The sequence below is a fragment of the Drosophila ananassae genome, chromosome XL (genome assembly GCF_017639315.1).
Source record: "Drosophila ananassae strain 14024-0371.13 chromosome XL, ASM1763931v2, whole genome shotgun sequence".
NCBI lineage: Eukaryota > Metazoa > Arthropoda > Insecta > Diptera > Drosophilidae > Drosophila > Drosophila ananassae.
In genome coordinates this window covers 9043020-9059532 of record NC_057931.1, presented here as the reverse complement: position 1 = coordinate 9059532, position 16513 = coordinate 9043020, and the positions used below count along the sequence as shown (strand labels likewise).

The window sequence follows — 16513 nt, the reverse complement described above, 5'->3', positions numbered from 1 at the left end:
CCTCCGAGGAGAGGGCGGACAAAAAACTATATACGGGGTTAGGTGCCGGGGATAGTGGATAGTGGATAGAGGATGCAGCTCTGCCATGGTTTAACTTTGGCAAACGCTTACGCAACGTTTTGTTGGACAATGGATGCCAGTGGATGTACCCGGGAATGGAGGGAAGTGAGACAAATGGCTGCGCCCGGGTGGCAACTGGCTGACAGGTGAGGAACGTGGCTCCCAACCACCGTAAAAGGACTGCAGGGGAGAGGACTGCAAGTCCGTAAAAGCACTGGGAAATAACACTGAAAGCATGGGAGCCTGGAACACCAGAGGTGGTGGTGGTGGTGCTGAAAAATTTACATAAAGCAAATGAAGCTGAAATGGAGAAATTCTAAAGTGAGTGTGGTATAGTGGTGTGGTGTAGTGGAGTGGCACGTGGATAGTTTCCATTGCCTTGACCAAAAAAGGTAAATACTTCAATTTGCGCAAAATGTTTCCCCACAGATGTGTTTGAATGTTTCGGTTGAAAAATGTTCAAGATAAATACTGTAGAAATCCGGAAATTCCCCCGCAAAAGATACAAAGTGAAATGGAAAATTCTCAATGCCAAAAAGAAAATTTAAAACTGCCTGCCTTGTCCTGCCCTGCCCTGTCCTGCCTTGCTACCTTAATGAAGTTGTGAAGTTCAAGTCCAGTTTAGTTCAGTGCAATGCTGGGTATCCTCTTCCGTTTGGTGTCATGTTTGTTTAGTGTCCTGGCAGGCTCCTGGCTCCTGGCCACACTGTTGCATATCCCAGGCCGAACCGAACACATCCTTTTATCTTGGGCCTGCCACACGTCAAAGCTCATTGACAGGCCATATGTCAGAAATTGATTCGTCGCTGCACCTTTCTCCAGACTCCTATATGTCCTGGCTATGTCCTTCGCTTGGCATTCCCCAAAAACATCCCTTGGAGAACCGAAATTGAGATACCAAAACCAAATTACGTGCGACAATTGTTAGACAGAGAAAGGCATGGGTAATTCTAGAGTAGAGTAGACTGGACTGGACTGGACTGGCCTGGACTGGAGTGGAGTGGAGTGGAGTTGTGTAGAATGTGATGAAGCACTTCCTGCCCCCATCCTGGCCAGCTTTCAGAGGCGATTTGTTTTTCAAAGTCTCAAGTGCATCCGCAATTTGTTTGTTTCGGTTGTTTGTTTGTTCGAAAATGCATTTGCAGGACATATCAAGGGGTCACTGAATGTCCTTAAGGGGCTTTTATCTAATGAATGTGTACATTCTGAAACTGTCAAAAATTCCTCAAAGCATTCCAACGTTTATGGCCCAACGTGACCCGAACTCTGATTTACTAAACACTTCAAATATTAAAATAATTGGAAATAAAACTCAAAAGCCTTGAGATTCGACCCCTGAACTTTATTTTTTTTTCAAAAGCAAAGTTTAAATCAACTGGGTCACCATCTGTTTCTGTTGAATCTCTCCCTTTCTCCCTGGTAACTCGTTGTACTTCTCACCTGGTGGACTCCCGCCGTTCTTGGAGTGAAGATCCTTTAAAATTTAATATTGACAGCTGTCACCGTTTCCGTTTTTATTTTCCTTTTTTCTGCTAATGTCAATCGCAAAGGACAACAAAGGACATAAGGTAAAGAGCGACGGAAGGAAGCACTCTAATGTATTTTATTTTTAATACTTTTTCGCTGTGTTTTTTTTAATTAAAAGAAATTAAAATGTAAATTTCGCGCTCACTCCACACGGCCCCTGGAATCTTATTAAAAAACAGCACCGAGGACAGACTCTGCGGACGAAATTGAGAGGGAGCGACAACAAAGTGCTGCAAAATAAACCAAAATACAAATGTAAACAACAATTAAATGTTCACTAAGCTAACAATAAACAAGAGCGGGGCCAACAGGAAGGAGCTTTCCAGTAGAAAGTAGAAAGTAGAAAGGAAGCCTTCGAGGACACCGCACCTTCTTCCTTCTAAAAGTGTATGTGTGGGACAAGGTATTAGGGTGTGGAGCACATGCTCACTGACATCTGTTGGCTTGCCATTTGTTACTCGCACAAATGCGTTTAAAGGATGCCAGAACATGACAGGCAAGAACAAAGGGATAAACTGGCAAATTTCATGGGCGGAGAACCCCACCATCGGAGTCACTTCTCCTTAATTTATCTAATGGTAGCAATGCCACTACTTGCTTTATTATTATGAAAATGAATCAAATTTGTTGGCATTGGCTGTAAATAGTTACCGTAATTGCAGCGTGATTCGTTTTCCCCGTCGCTATGCAGGGTCACACTCGCTCACCGTGCCTCACACGCTAACCTGGTCACACAGGCAATTTGTCGTCGTTCCCTCTCCCTATCCTGCAACTGCAGCACGTAGCAAACATAGAGAACGTGGCCGCATCACTGCACAAATCCAATCAGGAGCATTATTTCCTTGCGTGTGTTTCTTGGGGGTCCTTAACTTATTTTGTGGTATCATTAACCTTTAAACTTGGACGCGGATGCGGACGCGGACACGGACACGGACACGGGCGCAGGAAAGTATGCAGGCGAACTGTGTGCAGAAATTGTAAACTTTTGCACTCGCCGCCAAACTTTCCCGCAGTCGCAAACTTTTTGTTTTTTTTTTTTTTGCACCCACACCGGGGCCGGGAAAATGGAAAAAAGGAAAAATGGGTGCCCAGATACTTACAACCAAGTAAAACGTAAAATTTTTAACTTTATTTTCGATTTTCGTTTGCCGCAAAATCGTATTTGCAGCCGAAAAACTTCATTTGCGCCACCAACAAAATACGATTCGGCAACGGAAAACGGAAAAAGGGAAAACTTTTGCCGCGTTTTCTCTCAAAAGCAAAACCCTCCACCCTACCCCCACCCAGTGAAATATTTTGTGTTTTTTTTTTTAATGCAATCAAGCGGAAATTGATACGTCACCGGCAGCCAAAGCTGCACAAAAGTGTTGCCAAATTGTTGCAAATAAAATTGCTGATATGGAAATTTTATGCGCAAGTTTTTCTTTGCCTTCACACGCCGCCACAAAAACTCACAAACAAAACTTTTTTTTCTCCCCTGGTTTCCCACTTTGTGGGCAGGTATGCCACTGTAGTTTTAGCTTTTCCAAAATACAAAAACTACAAGCTACAAGCTACAAAACCAAAAACAAACTCAGGTAGCAACTCAGAAATTTACAACTAAACTGATATTCGGTGACTTTGTGCTCAAGTGATTGTAACTTTGAAAGAAAAGAAAATCAAGATGATGAATCAGAAGATGGAATAAATTGGGAATGAAATGTTCCACATTCCGTGGCATGGCAAGGTCACACTGAGTTGAAAGAGTTTAAAAAGTCGTGCTAACCTATAAAATTCTGCCTGCAAGTCCTGTCCTCATGATGGGCAGAGACATAAGGATTTTTTCGGAGGTGTTTGTGGCGGTGGTGTTGGAGAAACTATGGCACTGGCACTCCTCACCCTCATGTCGCCGCATCCTGGCGGATGAAATGAAAACGCCCATCAATTTGAAACTTAATCTGGAAGAACAAATAAGCCGCGCCAAAAGTTAAGACCCGAGACTCTGGACTTTAATGCTGGGGCGGCCCCGGAAACAAATGGCTAGAGGTCTTTGTTTCCTTTTTTTTTTTTTTTTTTTTTTGTTTAGGCCATGGGATCTCTCCCCAGCTAGTTGGTCTATTTTATGCAAACAATTTACAGCGTAAATGGCCAGCAAGAAGATGAACTGGCTGGAAGGAGAGAAATGGAAAAAATGGCAGCACAAAAATAGGGAATTTTTGGTTCGGAATGAAAAACTAGGCAACGATGGCGATGGCGATGGCGATGGCGAGGGCGTCTCATGCATAAAACTGAAAATGAAATACAAGGAGCTAGCCCAGAGAAATGAAAATGAAAATGAAAATGCAAGGAATAGATGGACTGGACCCCAAACAAGGATAATTGAAATTCACCACAGGGACTAGGGAATGCACTGGCAAGGATACCGAAAGCAAGGTAATGCCTCAAAAAAAAAGAAAAGGGCAAAAATTGTAATTGAAATGGAAATGGAAAGACTCCGAATGGATTTGTCTAGGAATTAAGAGATTTGTTGGCAGTCTTGCCTGCAAAAGCCTGCAAAAGTCCTTCAATAGGATATAGTCGACTGATCCTAGTGGTTTCGACTTATAGAGTCCTCAAGATAAGAAAATAATAGTGTCAGGGCTATACTCTCCTACTTATAGAGTTATTAGGAGAAGGATATAAGCCATGTGCCAAGTTTATGGAAATAGTTCTCAGTGCAGTTGTGGCCAAGAGTTGTGGCTTCCACTCTTAAAAGTGAAGAATCATGAATTGAGTTGAAGTTGTTTTCTGCATAATTCCGCCAAGAGTCAAGCCAAGAGTTTTGCCAGTTAGCCAAATATTATATTCAAGAAATTCTTCAAGGACCTTCGACAAGTGGAAAACGAAGAGGGAGTCGCAGACGCGGTTCCATGCCCCATGAATGCATTGAACTTTTGAGTGGCAATTACATTTCCTTCAGGACTCTCCTCTCCGGCTTCTAACTGCCCACAATTAACTTAATTAGTATGGAAAAAAAAGGGACCAATAAAAGGTAGTCCTTTGTATTGTGTGTGAGTGCTATCTGGGCACTGATGTTTTGTGCAATTAACTTGATTGCGCCTATAAATATGCAGCACTTGCCTGTGATTATTGCGCGGACTCTTGTTCTTTGTCCTGGATGTTCTTCGCAGGATATTCGCTATCGTAGCTCTCTCTCTGCTTGAGCCTAAAAGTATGCACTAATTGTTATTCCTCGACTGTCTGTAAATCTTCCTTCAAGTCCTCGTCCTTGTCGCTGTCGTTCTCCTTTTGTTATCCTTATCTGAAGCTGTTTTGGGCCTTCTTTCTCTTTACTTTTCGCAGGCTTAGACCGAGTCCTTGAGTCCTTGCTATCAAGTGCTAATAGCTTTGGGATATACATATTTCGAGCCCCGTGCCCCGGGCATTATGACAAATGGCTTTCGAGTGCGTTCATCAAACTCTTCACACCCTCTAGACACCGGTTAGACATCATAAATCAACCCACCCAGATTACAGATCTTAGATTACACAGAATGTTTCGAATTATAAAGTGTCACTTTAAATATTCGCCTTAAAGCATCCTTTGATCTTGCCATTGTCCTTTGAGCTGCTTCCTTTCGTTTCCCCCAACTAATAGTGGGAGTGACGTGAGCAAACCTTATTGTCTAACTAGCTGATGGCATCCTTCTGCTGTCCTTTTTTCATTTTTTCTCTTTTTTTTTAGATAGATCCCAGTCGTTATCCTTCCCGTTCTCCTTTTGTCTGCCATGTCTATCCTGTCGCTCCTGTTTGGCATTGTTAATCTTTAACCTGAGTCCTAATCCGTGCGTCATGATTGAACGCAGCTGCGTGGCTGGAATTCATGCTTTTATTTTTCATGTCCTTGCCAGGACGAGAACCAGGACATGATGCGATGCCAACATTGTCTAATCTGATTGCAAGCGATGTGTACTCGCCTCTCCTGCCAATTTGCGTCAATTTGGATGATGGGCTTAACTTCCACGGCTGCTTAAAGCTGCCTAATTAGCAGGTGCCCCGGCGGGGAGGTGCAACTGCATCTGCCGTCATGTCCTTGGTACATTATCAGGATCCCAACGAGCGAATTAAGGACCTCCAGTGACTTGCCATCAAGCTGCTCAGCCAACTATGCTTTCTTAAACTCGAAATTTTGAGAGGAAATTTTAAATCAATAATGAGTTTGTGTGGCATGTGGCATGTAAAGTGGAGATAAAACCCATGGACTGCCCCCCCCTTGGGGAGAGTGTGTGTGTGTGTGTGTGTTGGTGGCAAGTTAATGACACACCTTAACCCATGTTAACCTACTTTTTCATGTTGTGGTTTATTCTTGTTGTGCTTGTTGGTTCTTTCCACTTGACCTAAAGCCAAAAAAAAAAAAAATAAAAATAAAATGGAAAAAAAAAAAAAACCACAAACAGAGAGAGAGAAAGAAAAGTGGCGGCCATGGTGCGTTTTATTTATTTTCTAGAGGACTGGCCTTCATGCAATTGACATGAATTTTCCCAAAAAAAAAAATAAAAGAGAAAAAAGCGCCATAGGTGGCCTACTTTTCAGTCACTCATCTTGTCCATCCTGCCAACCAACCATTATTATTTCAGCCATTTAAACAGGTCTCTTTTTTCTTTTCTTTAAAGCTTAATGCCAGGCAATTAATATAAAGTTCCATTAGGAGGGAGCTGGAGAGCTCCATACGCTTAGCACGCACCAGTTACTATCTCTTAATTATGCAAAATGCGAAAGCGCACCGGGAATAGCCAGAAAAATATAAACAATAGCCCGGGAAGGCAATAAATTTAAGTCACTGGCCAGGAGAGGAGAGAAACTAGCCAATCCTCTGGCCAACGGACACCTGGCGGACAGGGTTTATCTCTTTTTTTTTTGCATAACAATATAATGTTATAATAGTATCTTAGGGTTATTCCTATATATAATACATTTTAGTTTCTTTTTGGTAGTTAAATACCTAAAAATGGGAGAAGAACTAAGTAATCCTCTCCATAACGGACACTTTTAACGGACACAGTTTGTTTTACTTCTTAGGAAATGCAAAAAATAACAACTATAGGCATCTTCTGACATATATTTCAGTCTCCTGCTCTTTAAATATCTAAAAATGAGAGAAGTACTAAGTAATCCTCTCCTTAACGGACACTTTTAACGGACAAATTTTGTATTTTTGGGATAAATCGAGTAGTATCTTACTTATAGTATATATATATAGTATATATATTGTAATATACACTATCATAGTCCCTTGTTCATTAAATACCCAAACCAAACAGAATAACTAAGTAAACCTCTCACAAGCGGACACTTTGAAAGCACAATGTTGGACATAAGGGTTAGTGTTTTTGTTACTTTGTTTTGTTTTTTTGTGAAGCCCCCACAATAGAAGCTTAGAGTCCTTTGGAGGAGTTGGATCCTCATTTCGCAAAAAGAATGAAAGGATAGAAAGGCAAACAATGGCTTAACATCCAGTGGCTACCAAAAGAGCAACAAACAATGCAACAAGGAGTTGCAAGCTGGAAGAATAAAAAGAAAAGACTGCTTCTAAGAAACCTTCTGTCTTCTATATTGTATTTAAAATAATTAAACGGTGTGAAGATATTAATAAAATGAAAATGCATAAAGTGTGAAATGGGAAATGGGAAATGGAAAATGTGAAATGTGAAATATGAAATGTGGAATGATGGCTTGCCCAGAAGACTTGTGGCCTTCATTTGTCTTCCTCAGCTGGTGTTTCCGTTTCCGCTTTTCCTACCAGGACTCTACCATCTTCTGCTTCTTCATCTTCAGCTTGTTAAGCATAATTAAAATCACAGAGCAGGATGGAGATATTTATAAAGAAAAGAGATGGAGAGAGGAAGGACATCCTTGCAGCTGCAGGGAGTAGCGAGTAATGTTGAGTGAGTGAGTGTGATTAAGAGATTGCAAATTGTTTTTGTCATTGGGGGGCTGGGGTGATGGCAGAGAAGGTCCTGGCTCCTTCCCCTCATTTAACTCTTCTTCTTTCCGCAATTAAATTGACCGTTAAGCTGGGTGAAGGGTGAAGGGTGAAGGGTTCTGGGTGCTGGGTGCGAGCGAGACGGTCACGAAAAACAAACATGAACGGCGAAAAAATTGAATTTTTGAACGTGCCAGGCACCATTTGCCGATGCATTCACCTCGACCTTAAGTGCTTCCCTCTCTTTCCCACCTTTCTGTCTCTTTCTGGGCTCTGTCTTGCTCTTTTCTGTATACCCTTCCAAGGGGGTTACCTAATTAGCTGTGAAGGAGAGCTTATTTTGAGTCAGGACTAGGTTTTGTCCGCTTTTCTGTCCGCTATGGAGAGTATTATAAAGGAGTTGGGGTTCTATGAGGTCTAGAGTCTTGGAACTTGGTTCTTAAACTTCAATTTGTTTCTAGATTTCATAAAACTAGATATTTCTGTCACTCCAAGGCCCCTGTCCGCTAAGTTGTCCGCTCAAGAGAATATCAGAACAGATTTAGGCTTCTTAGAGGTGTTTTTACTAGGAATTCGATGAATAAACTTTAATTATTTTATAACAAATAATAAAATATTATAGGATTAGCTCTTCTCTACCTAATACACCCAAATATCCCTGTCCGCTAGCTGTCCGCTCAAGAGAATATCCCTTAAAATCTCTGTAAATACCAAGTATTTTTGTAAAGAAAGAGTATTTTGGGATTTCCTGAAACAAATGTCCCGAATCATTGTGTCTTTACGAGTCTTTAATGAGTGCCCAGCAAAAAGACAAAATAAAAAAGATTAAAAGGATGGGTAGGACGTTGGGTGGATTCGTTATGCAAATGCTCTAGCCCCATTGAATTTGATGGGCGCGCATAAATGTAATTATAATGGGCATTCCATGCAGATATGTGCATAACTGCATAAGTACATTAATGCGTTTCCCGATACGCCCAGTGGAGTCCAGTGGATTTTGCAGAGTGGACAGTGGAGAGTGGACGGTGGAGAGTGGAGGGCCCTCCATGATGCGCCATCAAATAATGTATAATGAATAATGCATGATCGCTCTCCTTAATCAACGGCAACGAGCGACATTTAATTTTAATTTTAATTAATTTTGTCATTTGCCCAATGAAAGGGTTTTGGTAATCTATCCGTTTACGAATTCTGATTACTGAAATCCAAAGTAAATATATATTAAAGTGTACATAGTGCCTGTTGTGGATGCAGGTGGTGCTGTGCTGTGGATTGTGAATTGGGGATTGGAGATTGGAGTCTACCCACAGAGTTCTACTTGTCCGGTCCGAGTCAGTGCTTGGCCAGCAGACATTGCGAAAAGTTGTAAGATGTTCCTGGGCTTCTTGGTGAATCTGTTTGGGTGTGGTGGGTTCGGCAGTTGCCGGAAGAAGGAGCCGCCCGTTTACCCCTTTCCGCCGCCACTGCCCTACGACACCGCCAAATGGCCAAAATCACCGGAGATTATCATAATCAAAGTGCAATCACCGATGCCCCGGATGGCCACCCCATCCCCAACTCTCACCCTGACTCCCTGCCCGAGTCCGATTTCGAGTTCGAGTCCGAGTCCTTCGCCCAGTCTCCAGCCGTGTTCTTCGATGCCATCGACGCCCACACCCACTCCGCCACTGATTTTTCACACCATCCTCAATCCGATGAACCTGTATACGTTGTACTGGGAGGACGAGGGCTTCGATGATCCCCGATTGCCGGAATTGTTTATTTGATAGAAGGTGTAGGAGATAGTATCCTGCTGCCAGGGCCTGCCTGCTGGCCCATTTCGTTTAATTAAAACTCTTTTTTGCCATAATCCAATTACGGGCAATCGCAAAAAACCAAATGACAACAAATGGCATAATGGCCAGACAACGGATAGAATATAAATAATAAAAAAAATAACACAAATACAAATAATATAGAAGGCAAAATGCAAACAAACAATGCAATAAAATTCAATTACAACAACGTTTTTAATTAACTTTTTGCAATCAAAAAAGCGACAAACCCAATCCAATGAGGAGCCAACCAAAAACAGTCCAACAAACCTCTCAAATCCATAAAAGTCAACTGCATTATACAGATATACGCATTTCATATCGGATTACTGAATCGGCATCGGATTACTTGTTTATATCGTTCGATATTTGGACAAGTGCCCCAATCCATTAAACAGAAGCCTAAAATGTTTGCTCCAATGAGATATATTACATTACCCAATCAAGGGATCAAGGGATACACTTTCCATTGTTCCATTATTCCATTATCACAAAAAATAAACAAAAATTACTCAGTCGGTGTGGGTTTAATTTTGTTTTTATTTTGCAAACTATCCTTTTATTTCTCTCTCAATTAAGCTTATTTATGTTACTTTTGTGTGTCAAGTTTATGGTTATTATTCATGAATAAAATATAATATAATCTGCAATTATTTTATAAACTCCTGTTGACAGTTTCTAGAGGGAATTAGTGTGATTTTTTGAAGTGGAAAGTTTGTTTTGTTTCCATTAGGGGATTTACGTATACTTGATATTATATTACGTATACGTATAGTATTACAGAGTTTTATTTATTATTATTTTCAGTAAAAACTAGAGAGATATTGTGTTTAAAAAAACTAACAATATAATGACATAAAAGGGTCTGAATTTAAAATAAATATTTTACAACAAAAATTAAATATCACGTATACGCCAAGTAGGTTTCCCAAGAAAAATATCCCAACAAAGTAACTAAAACTTCCTGTTTCTAATACTGTAACTTTTGAAATAAAATTTAAAATATCTAAAATAGAAAAACCCTTTTTTTAAAAGAGAAACTCCCTTGAAAACTTTCTCCATTTAGAGAGAAAAGAAAGTCATTTAAGTGGGATACGATTCCCAATCGGTTAAAGGTGAAATGGGCGGCTATTGCCGACTATCAAGATCCTTTTTTGGTGGCCCCCTTTTACCCCATTTTACTGTTATCGGTTGAGTGAAAAACAAAAACTAAAAGAAAACCAAAATATTCACCCACAATCGAGGGGAAAAGGACAACTTTTAGTGCGACATTCGGCGGCGCAACTTTTTGTCGACGGCAGGGGAAGAGGCAGAAAGACACCTAAACCGACTAATGGCGAAAGTCGAAGGACCTGGAAAAAAGGGGTTAAATAACAGGGATGAGGTGAGATGGGATGGCTTTGTAGCACTATTACAACCAGTTGCAACTAACACCCATTGTGAGCCATTTGTTTTGCGGGGAATTGCATTCGTGGCTGCGAAATTACATTTTCCAGAGCGCCTCGTTTCAGCTTCGCGGTGATTTTCCGCCCCCTCATTGTTTGCTCTTCTGTTTTCTGTTTTCTGTCTCTTTGTTTTTTGTGGCAAAGTTGTAAAAGTTGTTTGGTTGTTTCCCAGTTACCAGTTACCAGTCTAAAGTGTCTGAAGAAACAGTCTCCTACTCTAGCCCCTACCAATTAATGCCAAATGTTTCTGGCTTAAAGCTCAAACTGTTTCTCCCTCAATTAACTACCAAATTGGTTGCCACACACAACAAACACCACCTATATTTCGATGGGGATTAATGGGATATACATATATGTATATATATTATGGTGTAAGTCGGAGGCAGTCAGGCAATCCTTAAAGTCCACAATCTTTTCACGCACGCCATCCAATCCAGGCCTAACTTTCTGCCTTTGAGATTTTCATTTAATCCATTAGTTTGGTCAACTTTCTGCCTCCGCCTTCCCAGAAACAAATAAAACTCACCCTTAAGATGGTTTGTTTTTATCAAAAAATATATGTCAATATTTATAATTGGTTAATTAAAGACTTGTAGAGACTAAATGGTCTAAAATCTGTTTAAATTTTAATACTTTTTGAATCAAATCATTTCTGAAATTCTAAACAGAAAAGCTTAATTAAAAAAACACCATAATTTAGTTTAAACATTTATTATTATGGATATTCTCTTTAAAATATTAAATATATAATCTCCCCTGGCCCTTAAAACTGATCTGGAATATGTCGGTTTGTTGAAGTCTCGCCAGCCTCGATGTCAGGACCTCCGAAAATCTCATCGTACCGCTCCATGGCCTCATAGGAGATGCGCAAGTCCCGGGACAGAGGACGGATGCAAGTGCTCGTAAAGCCGGAAGTTGAGCCCAAACCGGAAATGCCACTGGGCAGTGTGGCCGAACGTTGCTTCTCCTTGCCGCTCCTCCGCCGGCGATCTCTGGCCAAGGACTTGTTCTCACGTATGTCCTTGCCAACCTCCTCGTACTCATCGTCCAGATTATGCCGTCGATGGGTCGGACTGGTGTAGTCTTTGTCCGAGCCACCCTGGGACCTGATGCAGGAAAAGAAATCGCTGAGAGTGCACATTTCTGTTCATCCACTGTGGATCCGATTCTGCTGGGCTTTATCTAAAGTTCTTTCGGTTTTATAGGGACTTCTTTTGTTGTTTTGCTCTTTTATGATCACGATTAGTAGCTCTGGTACTCTGGTGGGCCGACAGCTGTTTTTGGCTACCAGAGTGACTCACAAAAAGGTTTCAAGACAAAACTATAGAGAGGCTATGATGTATTTTTAATTATTTGATGACTTTGAATGGGTGTTCGAGGGGAATTTCAAGTACCAGGTATCATCTAAACCCTATGAAAGCCACTTGCAGAACTCTATTCATCATCAGTGCTGAAATAAATATGAAAGGCGGAAGGCCGTGGGATAAACGAGGTTGGCTTTTCCATATTTTCCATCGCCCAACAGCTTGACAGCCATCAATCAATGGCATTTTTCCTCCGCCACTTTCCCGGAGTGGCCACTTGAATGGCATAAAAAGCGGAAATTAATGCACTTAAGGCATTCAAAATAGACGAGAATCCTGTGGACTTTTAAACGGAATATCCCAGTCTTTGGGCCTCCGTTTTTTGTTTCTCGCAGGCCACTTGGGTGATTAATTGGCAGATGGGGAGTGTGCCTCTTGAAGAGCAAAAAAAAAAAAAAAACCCCCAGCCGGATGTCTTTTAACCTGGCTTAATGGCACGTCATTGAGAAGTTAAAAGCGCGCATCCTTGTAGCCGGAAAAATGTCCTGTTTAAGATGATTATTATAATGGCTTTGAAAGCCCACGGCCGAGCAGGTGCAAAAATATATCCCACGGCCATGAATTGTATTAGCCCGAAGCGCATTATCCTTATTAACCGCAAATTGTGTGTCATTTCCCATGATTGATTCATTGATGGATAAGCGAGGGTGTCTATTTTGTGCGGGTGGTGGCGGGAAATAGATAAGGCTGGGGGTTGGGGGGATATTTCATCCCGCTCCCCCCGGAAAATAGGAAAACTGTGACACAGAAACCCCAAAAACCGAAGCACTGGCGGCATCTAGGGAACAGTTCAAGTTACTCACCACGGCCAAGAAACTGCGAAAATACAGGGAAATTGGTGAGTGTCTCCGCTGTGAAAAGCGTGGTGGTTAGGTGAGAGTGTTGGCTAAAAAGAGAAAATGGTGTGGTGTCTTGGCTAAAAAGAACTTTTTGAAAAAATATAATTATTTGTGAAATATTATTAAAAAAAACTAAAAAATAAGAAACTATTTTTATTAAGAATTAATAAATTTAAAAATATTTAAAAAAACCATTATTTCTAGTTAAAACTTTAAAATATTTCAATACCCTTTCCACTTTTTTAAACACATTTAAGATTTCTGAACTCCCCCTTGTGAAATCATGTAGAAATCATAATTCTACCATTACCGATAAGAAACAATCGTTTCCCCCCCCCCCCCACTTTTGTATCAAAAATCATGAAATCTAACTCCGAAACAGACAGTACATTAGCCACATTATTCCCAGCATTTAAGTAACTTGCAACAGATAGGAAAATATTCATCCACCAGCTTGAGTTTTAACCAACTTTTCGCATTTTTTTTTTTTCATTTTCAGCTAACGGAGCTGGAACAGCGCGTCATCGAAGCGGAAGAACGCGCCGAGGAAGCCGAAGATAAGGTAAGCCATTAAATGACTGGCATTTAGTACCCAACCCCCGAATCCCCAACCCCTTTAGCCACTGGCACTCTGCCACCCTTGACCCCCGACCCCCGACCCCCCCTTTTTATTGTGGGAATTAAAACAAGGATAAACAGACATTAGAGGAGTCTTTCAGGAGCTCCGCACAATAGCCACACCATTAAAGAGCGCTTTAAAGTTCCGTGATATTAAAGAGGTGACTCTTTTTTCTGATGGCTTCCGATGGGGGTGGGCTGCGCCCGGACAGGGGCTGTTCGCCAGCAGCTGTGCTCCACAACAGTTGCTGGTCGAAAAACAACGTAAAGTTGTCACCAACTCGGGCGGCAGCAAAACAATTGCGTAATATACAATTGCCAGAACATGGAGACATGTTTTTAGATGAAAAAAGGATACCCTATCCTGTAAGGGTCCATGCAAAAATCGAAAATTATTTTTACTGGAGTTTCTGATGCAGATTCATGGAGAATCGATCCACTAATTGTTTAAGGTATTCCTTTAGAGAATCGGATGAGAATTGGCCGAGATATGGACTCGACATGGGCGAGGGGTACCATCAGGGGATACCATCAGGGAAATTTTGAAAAAAATTGAAAAAATATTTTTTCTCAGATTTTGATGCAGATCGATGGGGAATCGATCCACAAGTCGATGAAGGTATTCCCCGCAAGAATCGGATCAGAATTGGCCGAGATATAGCCTTCCCAGGGGGCTATGGGCCCAAAATCCACATTTTGAAGGGGTCTCCCCAGGAAAATTTGGAAAAAAATTGAAAAAATATGTTGTTTCCAGATTTTGATGCAGATCGATGGGGAATCGATCCACAAATCGATTAAGGTATTCCCCCGCAAGGATCTGATGAGAATTGGCCGAGATATAGCCTTCCAAGGGGGCTAGGGGCCCAAAACCCACATTTTGAAGGGGTCTCCCCAGGAAAATGATGAAAAAAATTGAAAAAATATTTTGTTCCCAGATTTTGATGCAGATTGATGGGGAATCAATCCACTAATCGATTAAGGTATTCCGCTTAAGGATCGAAGGTGTACTGCCTAAGATATAGTCCTGGCAATGGACCCTATCCGGCGCCCCAGAAATTGTAGTGAATATTTTGGGATTTTTTCGTTCGGCGCCGGGGAAGGGCCATGGGTAATGGCAGATGACACATCGTGTTTAGCTTGGTACACAGAACATAAATCGACTTCCGTTCAGTGTCGCTTGGCAGCATCCCCCGTACCCCGTCCCCTGTTCCCTATACCCATCCCCCTTTGCTGCCCACCTCTTCAACCGGAAATAAACATTAATGCAGGCACTGCGTTGGAGTTCGTGCGGTTGCAAGCGAAACGGAGCTTTAGACAGAGCTTCTCCCCCGGTTAAAATAAAACTACCCCATCAGGAGCAAAGGACATAGACACACACGAGCCACACACCCCACTCCATCTCTCCCCCTCTCCGATTACCTGATCCTGCCTCCTTATTTTCTCGTCGTCCTGGCGATGCTTTCAATATCAAATGCGCATTGTTTGCATTAACAAGTCCCCGGAGGCTGTTCGGTTTGCCAAACGCAACACCCCAAAAAACAAGCGAAATGCAAATATTTACATCCCCACCTTGAAAATGCCAGAGACACTGAGAGAAAATTTTGTTAAAAAAATAATACAAATTTGTAATAAAATTTTAAAGCAAAGGTAGACCTTTTCCAGCTCTTACTCCTAGATATCCTTTAGGCTTAAGGCTCTTTGCCTTTTAATATTTTAATAAATTACCTAGAAGATTTTCTCTCAGTGCTTTAGTCAACTCCCAAACCAACCCAGATCCTTGGGCTTATCTCTCTCAGTTACCGTTGCCAGGCAGGCAGTGTTTGCCTTTGGGCTCCTTGGCCACCTCGAGCCACCAAGCTCTCCTCCGCCGTATTATTGCCGTAGAGTAAGCCCGGAACCCGGAATGCGGAACCCGGAACCGGGTAACGGGAATACAGAACGCAATACCCAAAAAGCCGGAACTCGGAACCGGGCCCAACCACTGTGACAAATTGAATTCTTGTTACTTTGTTTGCGTCGAGATTAAATTCATGTACAAACACGTGGATTGTTAACTAGCCACCCCCACAGGCTCTTCCCGGCAACCCCTTTTCGTCCCTTCCCAGGACTGGAATGGGGGCAGTTACGGCGTTTTTAGCCAAGTCGTTAACACGGCCGCATTACTTATGCTTCAATTAGTCGTCGTGGGGCTTTAAAACGGGTTAACTCATTAGAACTATTAGGGGAGTTCTGAGAGGGTTGTTAGAGTCTTGCTTCGAAAATGATTGATGGATTTTTTTATACGACGAAGTCTTACGAATAACAAAGCCTACTGGATTAGCTTTTATTAGCTTCTCTGGAGGGGTTTGAAGTATTAACTCAGCTTTTCCTATGATTGAAAGTTTGAAATGGTCTGAGAACGAGTACAACCCTTAAAGACTCTATCATAAAAAGCATAACGAGTATAATAATAGTTTATATATAGTATTTCCTATACACTATTTTAATATAACTCTACGAACACTCTATAAGTATTAGTACTTCTTGGTAAGTAACTATTATTCCATAATAGTTCCTATAAAATTTTTTTTGAAAATAAATAATTGTGTTTTTATATTATTTAGAACCTGTTGTGTAATACCTGTAATAACTACTATTAAAATTATATTTAAAAAAATGATTTTCCAACAAGTCCTGAAGACAAGAACCAGTCCTTTCACAAAAAAGACCGTAATGGAAGTTATGTTTTTAATATTTATAGAACCCATAGGACTTCTATTATAGACTTTAAAGTTTGATCACAATGGCACAATAATAGCCCTGAGTTCTCAAAAAATTTCTGTCCCTCAATTATCAAATTATTGAACAAATGAACAAAAATGAAACCCTAAACCCAAAAAAAGTTAATAGAACTAAATGACTAGTC

The 16513-nt window shown here is 41.2% G+C and overlaps 2 protein-coding genes across 14 annotated transcripts in view; one reads left to right on the top strand and one right to left on the bottom strand.

The window, feature by feature from the left end:
- LOC6504725 (uncharacterized protein CG43867) overlaps positions 1 to 16513 on the top strand; it is a 104379-nt gene that overhangs the window by 64446 nt on the left and 23420 nt on the right. For all 13 annotated transcript variants that reach the window (XM_032453206.2, XM_032453204.2, XM_014904303.3 and 10 more), the window contains one exon: positions 13490 to 13552. In XM_032453206.2, the coding sequence (XP_032309097.1) occupies positions 13490 to 13552 (63 nt within the window). The remainder of the gene's footprint in view (positions 1 to 13489; positions 13553 to 16513) is intronic.
- On the bottom strand, positions 11498 to 11965 carry LOC6504776. The gene has a single exon (XM_001966290.4). The coding sequence runs from the start codon at positions 11926 to 11928 to the stop codon at positions 11551 to 11553; it is 378 nt and encodes a 125-aa protein (XP_001966326.1). The 5' UTR covers positions 11929 to 11965; the 3' UTR covers positions 11498 to 11550.